At 36.4% G+C, this 18,158-nt stretch overlaps 1 protein-coding gene across 1 annotated transcript; it reads right to left on the reverse strand.

Moving 5' to 3' along the window:
* Positions 1–4,044: 4,044 nt before the first annotated feature.
* Positions 4,045–17,692, reverse strand: LOC138910336 (uncharacterized). Its single transcript, XM_070201567.1, has 2 exons — positions 17,660–17,692; positions 4,045–4,620 (listed from the first exon to the last, which is right to left on the reverse strand). The coding sequence occupies exons 1-2, from the start codon at positions 17,690–17,692 to the stop codon at positions 4,045–4,047; spliced, it is 609 nt and encodes a 202-aa protein (XP_070057668.1).
* Between the last annotated feature and the right edge of the window lie 466 nt (positions 17,693–18,158).

Consider the following 18,158-nt stretch of genomic DNA (forward strand, 5'->3'; position numbering starts at 1 on the left):
ATCACCATACGAAACTATTGGAATTATCAAAATTCTATTCCGGGTTCATTTACACATAAATCGATATCCGGACACTATCTCAACTTAATTTTAAACCTTGGAACTAAGTGTTCCAATTCATTCCTAAAACCTCACCGGACCAAAACTAATCACCCCGGCAAGTTACATAACAACTATGAAGCATAAATTGAGCAATAAATTGGGCTACAACTCTCAAAACGACTGGCCGGGTCGTTACATCCTCCCCCTCTTAAACAAACGTTCGTCCTCGAACGGATTTAGAATTATACCTGGAGTTTTGAAATGATGAGGATAACAGCTACGCATATCATGCTCGATCTCCCAAGTCGCCTCCTCAACCGGGTGACCCCTCCACTGTACTTTTACCGAAGCAATAGTCTTTGATCTTAGCTTTCTAACTTGTCTATCCAAAATGGCCACTGGCTCCTCAACATAAGATAGGTCCTTATCCAACTGGACATTACTGAAGTCTAACATATGAGACAGACGTCGTGATACTTTCGGAGCATGTAAACATGGAACACTGGATGAACTACAGAGAGATTAGGTGATAGTGCAAGTTTATAAGCCACCTCTCCAATTCTTTCAAGAATCTCAAAAGGCCCAATATACCTAGGGCCCAACTTGCCCTTCTTCCCAAATCTCATAACACCCTTTATGGGCGAAACCCGGAGCAAGACCCGCTCACCAACCATGAATGTAACATCACGAACTTTCCGATCCGCATAACTCTTTTTTCTAGATTGGGCTGTATGAAGCCGATCCTGAATCAATTTAACTTTTTCCAAGGCATCTTGAACCAAGTCCGTACCCAATAGTCTAGCTTCGCCCGACTCGAACCAACCCACTGGAGACCGGCACTGCCTACCATATAAGGCTTCACACGGCGCCATCTAAATGCTTGACTGATAACTGTTGTTGTAAGCAAACTCCGCAAGTGACAAGAACTGATCCAAAGCGCCCCCCCCCAAATCTAATCACACAAGCACAAAGCATATCTTCTAGTATCTGAATAGTGCGCTCGGACTGTCCATCCGTCTGAGGGTGAAATGTTGTACTCAACTCCACACGAGTACCCAATTATCATTGTACGGCTCTACAAAACCATGATGTAAACTGCGTATCCCAGTCAGAGATGATAGATACCGGTATGCCATGAAACATGACAATCTCGCGAATGTAAACCTGAGCCAGTTACTACGAAGAGTAAGTAGTAACCACATGAATGAAATGAGCTGACTTGGTCAACCGATCTACAATCATCCAAAGAGCATCAAACTTTATCAAAGTCCGTGGGAGCCAAACTACGAAGTCCATGGTAATACACTCCCGCTTCCACTCCAGAATTTCAAGTCTCTGAAGCAATCCGCCCGGTCTCTGATGCTCGTACTTCACCTGTTGACAATTTAAACACCGAGCTACAAACCCAACTATATCTTTCTTCATTTGCCTCCACTAATAGTGTTGCCTCAAATCCTGATACATCTTCGCGGCACCTGGATGAATGGAGTATCGCGAACTGTGAGCTTCCTGGAGAATCATCTCACGCAAACTATCTACATTAGGCACACATAGCCTGCCCTGCATCCGTAATACACCGTCATCCCCAATAGTGACTTCTTTGGCATCATCGTGTTGAACTGTGTCCTTAAGGACAAGCAGATGAGGGTCATCATATTGACGTTCTCTGATACGATCATAAAGAGAAGACTGAGAAACCACACAAGCCAAGACTCGGTTCGGCTCAGAAACATCCAATCTGACAAACCGTTTGGCCAAGGCTTGAACATCCAAGGCTATAGGCCTTTCTGCTACCGGTAAGTATGCTAAGCTACCCAAACTCTCCGCTTTATGAATCAAGGCATCAGCCACCTTATTGGCCTTTCCGGGATGATAGAGAATGGTGATATCATAATCCTTAAGCAACTCCAACCACCTCCGCTGCCGCAAATTAAGATCATTCTATTTAAACAGATGTTGTAGACTCCGGTAATCAGTATAAACCTCACATTGGACACAGTACAAATAGTGCCGCCAAATCTTCAAGGCATGAACAATAGCTGATAACTCAAGGTCGTGAACCGGATAATTCTTCTCATGTACCTTTATCTGTCTGTATGCATAGGCAATCACCATACCATCTTGCATCAGCACTGCGCCGAGACCAATACGCGACGTGTCACAATGCACAGTATAAGACCTTGAACCTGTAGGCAAAACTAGAACTGGAGTTATAGTCCAAGCTGCCTTGAGCTTTTGAAAGCACTCTTCACACTCATCCGACCACCTGAACAGAGCAACTTTCTGGGTCAATTTAGACGTAGGCGATGCAATAGACGAGAAACCCTCCACAAAACGACTATAATAACCGGCCAAGCCAAGAAAACTCTGAATCTCAGTAACTGAAGATGGTCTGAGCCAACTATGAACTGCCTCTATCTTCTTTGGATCCACCTTAATCCCTTCACTGGACATTATGTGTCCCAAGAATGCCACCGAACTAAGCCAGAACTCACACTTAGAGAATTTAGCATAAAGTCTCTCATCTCTCAGCCTCTGTAATACAATCTCCAAGTGTTGTGCAGGTTCCTCCCGACTACGTGAGTACACCAGGATATCATTAATAAATACCATGACAAACGAATCAAGATACGGCTGGAATACATTATTCATCAAGTGCATAAATGCTGCTGGAGCGTTGGTCAGACCAAAAAACATCACAAAAAATTCATAACGGGTCCTGAATGTCGTCTTTAGAATATCGAAATCCCGAATTTTTAACTGGTGATACCCAGATCTCAAATCAATTTTGGAGAATACCTTCGCTCCCTATAGCTGGTCAAATAAATCATCAATACGTGGCAAAGGATACTTATTCTTGATTGTAACTTTGTTCAGTTGCCTGTAATCGATGCACATTCGCATAGTACCATCTTTGTTTTTCACAAACAAAACCGGTGCACCCCAAGGTCACACACTAGGCCTAATAAACCCATTATCAAGAAGTTCCTGAAGTTGCTCGTTCAATCTTTTCAATTCAGTCGGTGCCATACGATGCAGAGGAATGGAAATGGGCTGAGTGCCTGACACGAAGTTAATACCGAAATCAATATCCCTGTAGGGCGGTATACTTGGCAGGTCTACAAGAAATACATCCGGAAAGTCTCGCACAACTGGTACTGAATCAATAGTAGGAGTATCTGCATCCACATCTCTCACAAAAGCCAAATATGACAAACACCCCTTCCTAACCATACATTGGGCTTTCAAATAAGAAATTACCCTGCTGTAAACCTGATCTAGAGAACTTCTCCATTCGATCTTTGACAACGCTGGCATCGCCAATGTCACGGTTTTTGCGTGATAGTCTAGAATAACATGACATGGAGACAACCAATCCATACCCAGGATTACATCGAAATCAACCATACTGAGCAGTAAGAGATCAACTCTAGTCTCTAGTCCCCCAATAGTTACCACACAAGACCGATACACATGGTCCACGATAATAGTATCGCCCACCGGCGTTGATACACGAATAGGTGAAACTAAGGACTAACGGGGCATATCCATATAATGAGTAAACTATGATGATACATACGAATAAGTGGAACCAGGGTCAAATAATATAGAAGCATCCATGTGGCACACTGAGACAATACATGTGATCACTGCATCTGAAGCAACAACATCTGGCTTGGCAGGAAAAGCATAGAATCGGGCCTGGCCGCCACCTGATCGGCCTCCCCCTCTTGGGCGACCTCTAGCTGACTGAGCCCCACCCCGAGCTGGCTGGGAGGGTGGTGGAGCAACTGGTGCAGAAGTAGTAGCCTGACTCCTCTGCTGAACTAGACCTTGAGTAAGGCGGGGACAAAATTTTCTCACATGACCCAACTCTCCACACTCATAGCACTCCCTCTCAAAGCATGGTGGCGAGTTCTGAGGCGGACCTCGAGAACCAGAATAACTACCAGAAGAACCTAGTACAGATGATCCCTGAACTGAAGGAGCACGGGGCATACTCTAGGCTGGAAGGACACCGAGAGATGACTGACCCTGATGAGAAATGTATGAACCATGGCTGGATGCACCACGGTGAACTGGACGACCCGCTTGAGTGTGTCTGTAAGAACAACCCCTACCGTGGTAAAACTGACCCTCTGAAGGGGCACCGCTAAAACCACCTGGTCCACGAGGCCTCTTGGCCTCCCTCTCTCCACGTTCCTGGCTATGGACCGTCTCTATCTGCCAAGCAATGTCAACTACCTCATCAAAAGTAGCATCAGATACCCTCTCCTTAGTCATAAGTAATCGCAGCTGATATGTGAGGCCATCAATGAACCTCCTAATCCTCTCCCTATCATTGGGAACTAACCAAACTGTGTGACGAGCCAACATATAAAATCCCATCTTGTACTGCATCACAGATATTCCATCCTGACGTAACTGCTCAAACTGCCTGCGCAGCTCCTCACTACGAGACTGCAACACAAACTTCTCCAAAAATATAACAGAGAACTCCTGCCATGTAAGTGGTATTGCACCGACCGACCTGCGCCTCTCATAAGCCTCCCACCAACTTAAGGCAGCTCCAGAAAACTAAAAAGTATTGAACGAGACCCCACTAGTTTCCAGAATACCCGATGTCCGAAGCATCTGCTGGTACTTATCCAGAAAAACCTGAGCATCCTATGACTCAGCACCGCTAAATGATGGAGGTCTAAGCCTCCCAAATCTCTCAAGTCTCCTCTGCTCATCATCTGCCATAACGGGGACTACCGAGGCCTGAGCAGCTGCAATTGGCTGAACTGGTAGTGCCCCCGGTATCTGAAGTCCCTGCACTACCTGATCTGGAGTACGGGGAACAGGGGTATGAGTACCTCCCCCGGTCTGAGAAGTGGCAGGTGCGGCCTGAGCCGAAACCACTTGAGCAAGGCCAGTGCAAACTATCAATATCTAGGCAAGAGCCTCCTGAATGCCTAGAATCACAATGGGCACAGCTGGTGCCTGAGTTGGTCCTGTCGGCTTATCTATATCTAGAATCTGCTCCTAAGCTGGAGCAACCGGTGGTGCAACAGGTGCTGCTCCAACTACTATACCAGCTACACCTCGACCTCTACCTCGGCCCCGGCCTCTACCACGGCCCCGGCCTCTCGCGGTCCTAACAGGTGGTACTGGTGGCTGATCATCCGATCCGTTAGTACGTGTCCTCACTATCTGTGAGAGAATAGAATAACAAAAATTTAGTTTCTGGAATCACAAATTCACACGGCAGAATACAAGAAAGTGAAATTTTTCTAAGGTTTCGGCAGCCTCTCGAAGATAAGTACAGACGTCTCTGTACCAATCCGCAAGACTCTACTCAATCTGATCATGACTCGTGAGACCTATGTAACCTAGGCTCTGATACCAACTTGTCACGACCCAAAATCTCACCTATTGTGATGGCGCCTATCTCAATACTAGGCAAGCCGACAATCTCAATAAACCACCATATCTCTTGAGTTTGAAAATAGAATAATTAAATTCAGTGGAAGAAATCTCACAAATACAAATATAAATATTCACAAAACCCGATGTTACTGAGTACATGAGTATCTAGATGAATACAAAGTATGATTGATAGTCACTGAGTACAGGAAGGGAATCAAGTCTGCGAACGTCAAACAGCTACCTTGATAGTCTCCAATAGAAGAAACTCTGAAATCTAGCAGTCATCGTATCCGTAAGCACCTGGATCTGCACACGAGGTGTAGAGTGTAGTATTAGTACAACCAACTCAATAAGTAACAAAACTAACCTCTGGGCTGAAAGTAGTGACGAGCTCCGCAGGTACAGTCCAATATAAATAATGGTACAAAAATATAGGCATGCTTTCAAGTTAAACTTAGTACTGCATGATATGAATATGACATCTCAGTAGAAAGGCCTCATGTAAATACTGGTCACAAATTATTCGGTCACTCGGTACTGTTTATGGCCAATCTAGCCCAGGGATATTCCGTTCCGTATATATATACACATCGGCTGAGAGTCAGTCACTCAGTACCGTGTAAGGCCAATCCAGCCCCTGGGTAATTTATCCCCAATGTAAATGATACGGACAAGATCCATGTCCAGGGAAAATTCATTACAACATATAAATAAGTAAGGAAAGTCCATGCCCTAGGAAGTTCATCCCGAATATATATAATTATCTACGCTTAATGGGGGTATGTACAGACTCCGGAGGGGCTTCTTCAGTCCAAGTACTATATAAAGCCGATATGGCCTACTGTGGCGTACAGTCCGATCCCATAATAATAATAAAGTCTATAAGGCATGTTGCAGGTGGGCTACCCCGATCCATATAATTATAATATATATAAAGCCAATATGGCCTGCTGCGGCGCGCAACTCGATCCCATAAATATCCTCACAATGGATGAATATGACTAAGTGTGAAATGAACATTTTTAAAACAAATAATTCAACATCAACACGACCCCATGGGTCCCAAAATATCGGCACGTAGCCTAAACATGATCTTTAATAAGAGCCTCAGCTCAATTTCTCTAACACGTGGGAAATGTTCAGATAATAACATGATTCTTTAATTTTTACAACTTTACAGGATTTATTCAAGTCACAATTTCAATGGTGCATGTCCACACGCTTCTCAACTATCGTGTGCGGCACCTCCAAACAATTATTATAACACCAATTCGGGGATTCATACCCTCAAAACCAAGTTTAGAAGTATTACTTACCTCAAAGCCGCGTAATTTCTTACTTCGCTAAGCCCTTACCTCGTGAATTGGTCCCCAAACGTCCCGAATCTGCCACAAGCAGTACAATATAATCAATATAGGCTAAAGGAATCAATTCTACAAGAAAATACCAAATTATAGCCAAAAATCGATATCGGCTCAAACTCGGCCCCCCCGGGCCCACGTTTCGAAATCCGACAAAAGTCACAAAACCCAAAAGCCCATTCGCTCACGAGTCTAACCATACCAATTTTACTCAAATCCGATAAAAAAAAATCCCATTCAAAACCTCAAAATTCTAGTCCAAGAACTCTTCCTCATTTTCCCCAAATTTTCACCTCAAAACACTAATTAAAAAATAAAAATAATGATATATTCGTGTATATTGACCAAATCCGAGTTAAAATCACTTACCCCGATGTTTTTTCTTGAGAATCTCTCAAAAATCGCCTCTCCCCAAGCTCCAATTTGTCAAAAATAAAAAAAAATAGGAAGAAACCCTCGTTTTATAACTTAAAGTTTCTGTCCAGGCGATGCCCTCGATTTTTATGACCTCTATTTTCATGACCTCTATTTTCATGATCTCGATTTTTCATGACCTCGATTTTCATGACCTCGATTTTTCCAGCAGAAAAATTCCAGCAACTGTTTAAGTCCAAATTTTGATCCGTTAACCATCCGAAACTCACTCGAGGCCCTCAGGATCTCAACCAAATACATCAGCAAGTACTAAAACTTCATATGAACTTAGTTGAAATCTCAAATCCCATAAAACAACGCTAAAACCACGAATCATACCCCAATTCAAGCTTAAGAAACTTAAGAATTTCCAACTTTTACATTCAATGCCGAAACCTATCAAATCAATTCGGATTAACCTCAAATTTTGCACACAAGTCATAAATGACATAACAGATCTATAAAAATTTTCAGAATTGGATTCCGACCCCGATATCAAAAAGTCAACTCCCCGGTCAAACTTCCCAAAAATTCAACTTTCGCCATTTCAAGACAAATTCCACTACGGACTTCAAAAAAAAAAATTCGGACACGTTCCTAAGTTCAAAATCACCATACGCAGCTATTGGAATCATCAAAACTCTATTCCGGGTTCGTTTACACATAAGTCGACATCCAGTCACTATTTCAACTTAATTTTAAACCTTGGAACTAAGTGTTCCAATTCATTCCTAAAACGTCACCAGACCCAAACTAATCACCCTGGCTAGTCACATAACAACTGTGAAGTATAAATTGAGCAATAAATGGGGGAATAGGGCTACAACTCTCAAAATGACTGGCTGGGTCGTTACATTAACTCTTATATGTTAAAATTGATTCTACACTTATTTGTAATCGAAAGAGGCGAATATTATAGTAATAAGTTATAACAAGTAGGGCAACCGAAAGGGACCTACTAAAAAGAGCAAGTTTTAGTTTAAGCATATATTTCTGGCTCTTTAATATTACTATTTTGATGATTAATTTGTATAACCGAGAGGATTACAATTAATTGTTCAACTTAAGTAATAATATATAAATGTAATCGTGAGGGGCATTTATATATTTGTGAGAAATAAAAATTAAAGGATAATTTTATCTATTATATAATAGAAATATTAAGTGAAGTTATGATCCCAACACCTTTTTATTATATTTGTGAAAAATAAAATATTTTTTATTGCTCTATTCATGCATTTTTAGTTAGTTAATTCACAACTCAACTCATCATGGTATTCTCAAATAGTAATTAAAGCAAAAAACGTATGTAGAATAGATAAACCAATCTCTGTGAGTTTGACATCTTTCTATACTATAATTTAACAGAGTACGAGTTTAAATTTTATACACGCCAAATACTCGTCATCTGGCCATGGCTACAGATTGAGCTTTTGGAAATCTGAAGCAGAGTCATCAGAGAAGATTTGAGGGCCGGGTTTTTGTTCGTCTCAATTTTTAGTTTTAATATAATGTATACAGTATTTTGCTTGGCCGTAAAACGCCATCTCCGATAAACTTTCTTCTCTTCTTTGCTATTGAGTCACATACAATGATACAAATACACTGTATTCTGTACGAATACACTCAAATATATTATATTTTTATATAAATATATTTTTTCCGTATGTATTTATGTATTCTGAAGATCTGTGTTTTTTGGATACAACTGAATATCATTGTTTTTGTGATTTTTTGTTGTTTGAATACAGTCAAATTGAATACGATGAATTGAATACAATGTATAATAGTGAATAATGAATATTGGTGAATTGAATACAATGTATACAATCGAATTGAATAGAACGATATATACCCTATTTCTTGATTTTTTGTTGTTTGAATTCAACAGAATTCAATATAGTGAAATTGAATACAATTCAATATTGCGTTTTCCGTTATTAAACACCCATAATCACTATTTTAGGCGAATTATCTCACTGTATTTATAAATGCATTCACGCGAATACATGAAATACCGAATTAAATAGTTGTAATCCTTATTTTTAGGCGGATTACCTCACTGTATTTATAAATACAGTCGCGCGAATACATGGAATACAGAATTAAACAGATGTAATCCCTATTTTTAGGCGGATTACCTCATTGTATGTATAAATACAGTCTCGCAGATACATGGAATACAACACAATAGCAATGAAAATTTGTAGAATTGATTTTGTTGAGTTAAATTAGGAGTGATTTACGCTAATTGATCCTCTTTCTGTTATTAAACAACTGGACTCTCTACTTATTAGGCGAATTCTATTACTGTATTCATGAATACAGTAACGCGAATACATCGAATACAGTCCGGTAGCAACAAAATAGTAGCTATAGGAAGTAAATATGTATATGGTAGCTATAAGAAGTTAATAGACACTAAACTATAGTAGTTTCTGATGGTTTAGTGGAAAGACAGTGTGAGCAAAAAATTATTTGGATGTCATCTAAATGAATTCTAAATCAATTTTCTAATTATAATTTAGTAGAAATAATAATATATGAAAATAAAATTGCTATATGTAAATAATTTGTACACACTATCAATATACTTTATCATATCGTAACATGTTGTATGCTTTAAAGTTTCAAGTAACTAGTTCTACTTATTATTGACAATATTATTATCATTTAGGTAACCTCATAAAGTAGTATTCTTGTTGCCAAAGTAATCTATTAGTAAAAAAGGTTCTTTTCAATATCATTGTTACGTTTAGCTCAATTGATCATTAGAAGTGGGAATTCAATATGACGAAACCAATCTCCTATGGGCTATGGAACATAAGAAATGACGCTAAAGTCAAAACTGAAAACCGAAAGGAGGATTTGCAGAAATTCGTCAAACGAACGAAGATGATGCTACTTTGTCTTTACATTACAGAACATACTTCTGCATTTTGTTCTCTGCAGAAAACCTCCAATTTAGATGAGATACAAGCTAAAAAAATAATTAGGTTATAACATTATTGTATAATCTTTCGTTCAACAGGGTAAAAGATCTAGAACTAATTAATTAGGATCAGTATTATTCAATTTTAGAAACTAATCCTTTCATGAGTTGTGACTGCAGGTCCCTCACTCTCTTTAAAATGTGTGCGAATTGTCGTTTAGTTGGTGATGAACTTTCGGGTCCATTTTGAACTGAAATCTTAATGCTAATCAGTTACTCGCGGAATAGGAAAAAAAAAAGAAGAAGAAAAAGGTGAACAGAATGAAAGGAACTAGTACTAATTTTTTTTTAACAAGGTTGGCTCGTTGTGATTGAATCTTTAGGCCTAGCACCTAGGTTTTATACTCTAGTACTCTAAATCAAGATTAAACAATGTTGTGCATTATTGACTATATTTTGCTTTTTAACCTTTCTATTATTATGTTTATCTACTATCATTGCTCAAAAGTGATTGATTATGTAATGAGACATCTCTTCACCTACTAGTAGCACTTCTTTTTCTCCTATTTTAACAGAGGGTCCAACTTTCAAGTTAGTAGTGTGAAGCATTATTATACTCATTATATATTTTTTCTGTAATATATAGTAGTACAATTTAGTTTCCACATATATATGTAAAAGCCTTTTTTAACTAGATATGCAGTACTATATTACTTCATCCAGTCCATTTTAATTAGTTTTTTTAAAGTTTTTTTTTGTGATCCATAATATTTAATTTTTTCATATATCAAGAAGGAATTAATTTTTTTTTCTAAAGTTGCTCTTAAAATAAAAAATCTCGGAGTTCTGTTATATTTTCAGTAAACAAATTAAAGATAGTAAAGATTAATTTGGTCAATTTCATTATTAGCTAATGTAAAAAGTGGATTATTTAATATGTGTTCAAACAATAAAAAAAATTAATTAAAATAGACTAGAGGGAGTTCTCAGATTGAGGACAGTAATAAATGTACACAAAAAACTCCATCACTGCTACCCATTAAAACTAAACATTGTCCCTTAGTTTAAGGTTTAGAAAAGGATTAAAATTACATTCATCGCCAATATAATTTATTTCTTTTGCACTATCATTGACTTTAAGCATGTGATAGTAGGTTTCTTATTGTTTTATCACCAACTAATGTTTATCAAAAAATTTATTTATAATTACTTAATAAATAATCTAATTGTGTTCTACTGTTCTATAATAAAAGCATAGAACTTAAACCCTTAAAATGATCTTTGAGACAAGTTCACGTACAAAGATTAAAAGCCATCTCCATAGTCTTCCCAGAGAACCAACCATACGGAAATATGTTTGCCCTAAAAAAACAGATAATAATTAAATTTGTAAGTGGTTTTAAGAATACGTGGATTAATTCAATAAAAGCGATAAATTGCGTTAGATTAAACAGATAAAGGACATGATAAATTATCAAACCAATCAAGAGGGGTGATCCCGGACTTAGTAACAACTTAATGGAATGCATGCCTTCGAACCCGGGCTCACGTTACTAATGATTTGATGAACAAAAGTGAGAGCTTTGAATAACAGAGAAAATAAGAGTATATTGCATTGTTGTACGTGTTACAATGTCCCTAATGAATAATCAAACCCCCTTTATGTAACATGAGACTTTTACCCTAAGTACAATTCCATAAAAGGTAAAAATCTTTCCTTTAACTATTCACCAGTTCTCTGCCGATATATACCGAGATCCACGCCGTGATATCCGGTTGGTCGCGGACATCACAGCCTTTTGTTGGTCGTACTCGATTGTCTGGTAATGCTCTCCGAGGCTTTTGGAGTTCGAACCGAACCTGGGAGTCGTGGCCCCGATACTCCCGAGGACGGGTGTTTTTCCCGTACCCCGGATCAAGGGGCCTCGATTCCGATTCCTTACCTTTTCGTTTCCTGCTCCGTTCACTTCATCGAAAATTGAAGCGTCCTACGGGCTCGATTTCACCCGTATACAAAATACTTTAATAATGGTAAGATCAGGAAAAGGGTAGCAACCACATTTTCCTTATGGTCCAAACTCCAAAGATGGCGTAGGAATTGAAACCAATTCGCCTTTGCCTTTACACCTTTTTGCTACACAACAAAGAGGTGGTTCTGCAATATGGCATTGCTGTTAGATTCCCATTTGCACTTTGCCTCATCATTGCAGCAGTGTAGTGTCCCTTTGCTATGTCTTTAGCCACCGTGCCTTTATGATCTTCTGCTTTTTTATTGGTCAATTATACGTTTGCCGTGCGTCTTTTATTCCTCCTTATCAAAAAGCACCTCCGATACATAATACATTTTGCGTTCATTCAATATCTAGGCAAAAGTCGCACCTAACACATGTGATATAGACTATCTACTCTAATACAAATTTTAATAATTATTTTTACAATTTAAATTCATAACTTATAGGTCAAACAAAGAAAATTTTATCGTTTTTTCAAGACTTTCCTTTTCGTTATCGGTTTTAAAAATTAGTACTATTGTTTTCGGTTTACGTTAGAACCATTAAGCTAGGATGTTCGTCTAGTATAATCTCCCAAAGCCCAATTGATAAGCAGATTTAAATGAGCAAAATTCTGTATTAGGGACACATAAACTTAAATAAACACATCAACTGCGAATAATTTATCATTTTAAGGTGTAACAACATTTGACAAAAAGTTCTAAACAAAAAAGTACGGAAAACGAATCTTTGAAATGGCTTTGTCCGAAAACCGAGTCCTTCAGCTGATACTTCTTGGACTTCCCAAATTCCAAGCTTCCAAATGTAAGATTTGTAGAAAATCGTCAAATGGACGGAGATAATTGCTACGTTTGGCTTTGCATTATAGATAATGTTGCAAATCGAAATAATCATGTGTTGTCGGGAAGCTAGTAAAATAAATTTTGAACGACGATAAAATAGACAATAAAAAAAAATATATCAAAAGAGACACAAACATTTAACATGGTTCGGTCAATTGACTTACGTCCACAAGCGGAGATGAGCAATCTACTATATAAAAGAGAGTACAAAATATCGAGAGAACAACCTCACAAAGAGACAAACACAAGTGGCATGCTAACACTTGCCATGAAATCCCCCCCTAAACAAGACTCTCAAACGCCTTATAACTAAATTGTGGATGTTACTGAATAGAACGAAGGACCCTCAACTTATAGAAATCCAAATATTTTCCTCCAAAAAAGGGACTAGCCAAATATGAGAGATTTATGTTTCCTTCTAAGAATAGGAAAATTCAATTATGATAAATATGTTGCATTTTCCTTCAACAGATAGGAAAACTAAATATGATAAAAAATCAGGACAAACACCTAACACACTCTACGTAAAAACTCCAAGTTAGATGAGATGAAAATTCAACTATTCCCTCCGTTCCAGTTTATGTGAACATATTTTCTTTTTGGTCCGTTTAAAAAAGAATGACTCATTTCTAAATTTGAAAACAAATTTGATTGAACTTACAATTCTATCCTTAATAAGAAGCTTTTATAACTACACAAATACTCTGGGTCCCTTTTTGACTTGTTTAGGACCACAAATTTCAAAATACTTCATTTTTTCTTAAATTTCATGCATAGTCAAAAACAATATAACATTTGATTAGATTAGTCCAACAGGGACAAAATCTAAAAAAAAATATTCCTCGGATTGGTACTTTTTAAATTTTGTTATTTCGTTCATGAATTTTTTGACATCAGGCCCTCACACTTTCGCAATTCTCATCATATCAATGTCTTGTCTCAATGGTCCCCGGCTTGGATTTTGATTTGATTAATTCCTTAAAGGCCAAATATAAGTCCTGTTAAATTTAGCCCAATTTTTTATTTTGGCACTCTAACTCAATCTTATTCTATTTTGGCCCTCCAACTTCATTTCTTATGTTTCACTTTAACGCAAAAACTGACTAGATTCATAGTATAAGTTGCCTCACCCTGTAGGCGCGTGAGAGAGATTTTTTGGGCAAATTTCCTTCTCCAACGGTAATAACATAAAGGCCAAATACATATATAACCCATTGAACTTGGCTCCATTTTTTATTTTGGCACTCTATCTCAACCTTGTTCCATTTTGGCCATCCAACTCTATTTCTTATATTTCATTTTAACATGAAAGTTAACTAGTCACATAGTGTGAATTGACTCACATGGTAGGCGCGTGAGGAAGATTGTTTATAGCAAAATTCCTTCTCCAACAGTAATAAAATAATTGTTGGCCCCATTTTTAATCCCCCAACTTCTTTCCCCAATATTTCATCTTCATTATTTCCTTTTCCATTTACTGTTTATATGAAAACCAATCGATTTCAGTTGGTTTCTTAAAAAATAAATTTTCCGGGACACTAAAAGAGTTTCTTGCATTTTTTCGCCAAAAAATGACGAAGTTGGTCGATTTCGTAAAAAAAAAAAAAAAAAAAATTGAAATAAATTTTATATTTTGTGAAACGTGTGTGCATGCATATCCTGAAATACCCACAAATTTCATAAACTTCTGAATCGCTAAACTTTCGAAACCGTGAACTTTCAAACCCGTAAACTTTATAATTTCTAAACCCGTAAACTTTCAAACACATAAAGCTCTGAACTAATCATTTTGAAACTTGTAAAATTTCGAACCTGTAAATCGAAAGATGAAAAAACTAAAACTGAAAATATCGGGGAAAAACGGGGGGAGGGGGTGCAAAAAAATGAAAAAAACAAAAATTTGAAATTACAAAAAAAAAAAAAAAAAAATTTTTTTTTTTTTGGGGTAGAGGGTTGGATTAAACCCAACTGACAAGGATAAAAAACACAGGTGTCCAAATCTAATTGGATGGTTGTCACACATTAGAAGCAAGTATGCATACGCGCTGCATTTTTACGTCGGATAAAAGAATTTGTGTTAAAATGAAACATAAGAAATAGAGTTGGAGGGCCAAAATAGAAAAGGTTGAGATAGAGTGCCAAAATGAAAAATGAAGCCAAGTTCAATGGGTTGTCTATGTATTTGGCCAAGCAAGTATGTATACGCGCTGCATTTTTATGTCGGATAAAATTTTTTGTGTTAAAGTGAAACATAAGAAATGGGGTTGGAGGGCCAAAATAGAACAAGATTGAGTTAGAGTGCCAAAATAAAAAATTGGGCCAAATTTAATGGGTTGTCTATGTATTTGACCTTCCTTAAACTTATTAATTCTACATCCACATAGGAGTAATTATCACCAAATTGGTAACAAACTCCATCTTTAGTTGTTGAATTATCCTAGAATCAAAAAAATTTTAGGGTCCATCTTGCAGACAAATTAGAATTAGGAAGTCATCCTCACGCCTCACGGTCTGTTATATACTTTTTCTTTAATAATTTTTTAAAATTCTTTTGGCTAAACAGACTATTAATATCCCTTACAATATGGTGAGGATCATTCTTAGTGTACCCTTTAGAGATAAATGGCCATTATAAGCCTTTTTTTGGGGGGTTGGGGGGGTTTGGGGGTGGGGGGTGGAGAGGGGCAACTCCCATTAGAAATACATTCTCAACAGAAAAAGGGCGAAAAGTACTCATTTTTATTAAACTTGCTTTTATATAAGGGAACATTTTAAGTGTGACTTTAAAGATAAGAAATCATTTTGGACTTTCTATGTGACAAGGAACATCATTTTAATAATGTTCTAAAACCATAATAATGTTTTGAAAAAGAGATTTTTATCTTTTCTGCACCATATATGAAATTTTATTACCCTCCCTAATCAAGTTTTAACAATGAGATTTTTATCTTCCTATACCATATATGAAACTTTATTACCCTCCCTAATCAAGTTTTAACTTAATTACATGGTCATATACAGTTTACCAATTATATACAAATAATTTTTAAATTAGTATCCCTTTATATTAGAAATTGAATAAGGAATATCAGTTATTTCCTCATTGCTTTATACTTGCCCCTCCCTATCTCTGTCTCTTTCTCTCTTCGTTTCTCTATCTCTCCTTCTCTATTTTTTCCCCCAATTTTTCTTCCTTTGATGTTCTTTATTTTTTATGCTTTCTTTTTGTATAGAGTTTTAATGAAATTCATCAATGAATTTCAATCGTTTTACTATAGAGTTTTAACCAGGCAATTTTCTTTCATATTGCACAATTGATGTTTGAATTAAAATTGTCAATCAATAAATTTTGAAGGTGTTTGATTATCCACCATTGACAGCCATTAAAAAACTTCGAAGTTTTGAATTCGAATTTGGGTTTTCATAAACTATTATTTGTTTGGATTGAGTGTTGTTGCAAGAAATTGGAAATATTCTTTGGAGTTTATATCTCAATTTTAAGGGTGTTTGGTGAAAATTAGACTTGATTTTGGCCGAATTTCAGCTTGAAAATCGAAGAAGAAGAAGAAGAAGAAGAAGAAGAAGAAGAAGAAGACATGACATACAATATACTTACGAAATTGTATTAAAGTTGTATGTAAACTGTATTTAAGTTGTATTATATTGTAGTTATATATTTTTTTATTTGAATGTTGTATGAAAGTTGAAAAATAGTTGTATAATGTATGAATCGTTTTATGAAATTTGTATTTTAGTTATAAATACTATCGTTTTACATAAAATTGTTGATATATATTAAATTTATATTAAGAGAGAGTTTTGATTGAAATTTCAAAAAGGAAGAAGAACACGCCACATACAAAATATATACAAATCATATACAAAATTCATACAAAAGACACATTGTATCAAATTTGTATGAAAATTTTATTTAAGTTATATGATGTTGTAGTTGTATTTAACTGGGTAAAAATAATGTATGAAAGTTGTAGATAAATTATAAATAAATTTTATACTATATAATTAGTTATATAAAATTTATTTTTAGTTATATGTAGTTGTAGATATATCAAATTTGTACGAAATTATTTTTAATTTATATGTTGTTGTACCATACAAATTTGTATGATGTTGATGTCACTTAAAATTTCATTTATCACATGAAGTTTTTTTTATTTTATTAGTAAGTGGTAGAATAAAATAAAAATAACATTCTATTTTTACTAAATAAATATCGGAAAAATAAAACAATAGCAAATTTAAACCAAACAGAACAATTAAATAAGCAAATTCTTATAAAATTCATAGAGCCAAGTTTTGTTAAAACCAATTAAGGCGGCAAGTACAGATTTTACCCTTGATAAACCTTGGACAATCAATATATCACCTGATTAATATTTAGTAACAATTATGTGCCTTATGTTAAAGTTTCCTTATACTACTAAGGGACGAACACTTAACAGTGTTAGGTCACAAATCTATTTGGAAATGTCCGTTGCTCTTAGTGTTGTGCTGTCTGTATTGATTTACTTGATGTATGTATGCTTGACAGAAGCTGATCAATAGGGAAAATAATTATTCTCTACGCCTTTCCTACTAAGCTGCATATGACTAGTTTCAAGTAGTTTTTATTTCTACAATTACCTTTAATTGCTGTGCCCTATGCTTGATATCCATCTTTAATTGATTACCGTATATTAAGGCGGAAGAAAAATAAGGAAAGAGGAGAAGAGAAAAAGAAAAGAAAAGGGTGTAACTGAATTTCCTAATTTAAGGCACTAATAATGGATTGTATATAATTTGTAAGTAATCCTTGTTTAGGGCGGAAAATATATAAAATTAGAATAATTTTGATAAATAAATTTTAAATATTGTATATATTTGGAAAAAATCTCTTTAAAAAAGGCTTCAAATTGACGCTTAGATTGGCACCTCCATCAACGATTTGTCCCTCTGAAATGACTACAGTGGAGTGTGGACCAACAACAGGGGATGACATTGGCAACTCCACTCCCCATAGGCCACAGGCCTTGCTATTTTGGGCCATTAACAGCCCATATTAGCAATAAAGTAGAAATAGCCACATTTTTTGTTTTTTACCCAATTTAAAAAGGAAAATTTTTCACAAACCACTATTGTTTAG

Source organism: Nicotiana tomentosiformis, chromosome 4 (genome assembly GCF_000390325.3).
Source record: "Nicotiana tomentosiformis chromosome 4, ASM39032v3, whole genome shotgun sequence".
In the NCBI taxonomy this organism is placed as follows: Eukaryota; Viridiplantae; Streptophyta; class Magnoliopsida; order Solanales; family Solanaceae; genus Nicotiana; species Nicotiana tomentosiformis.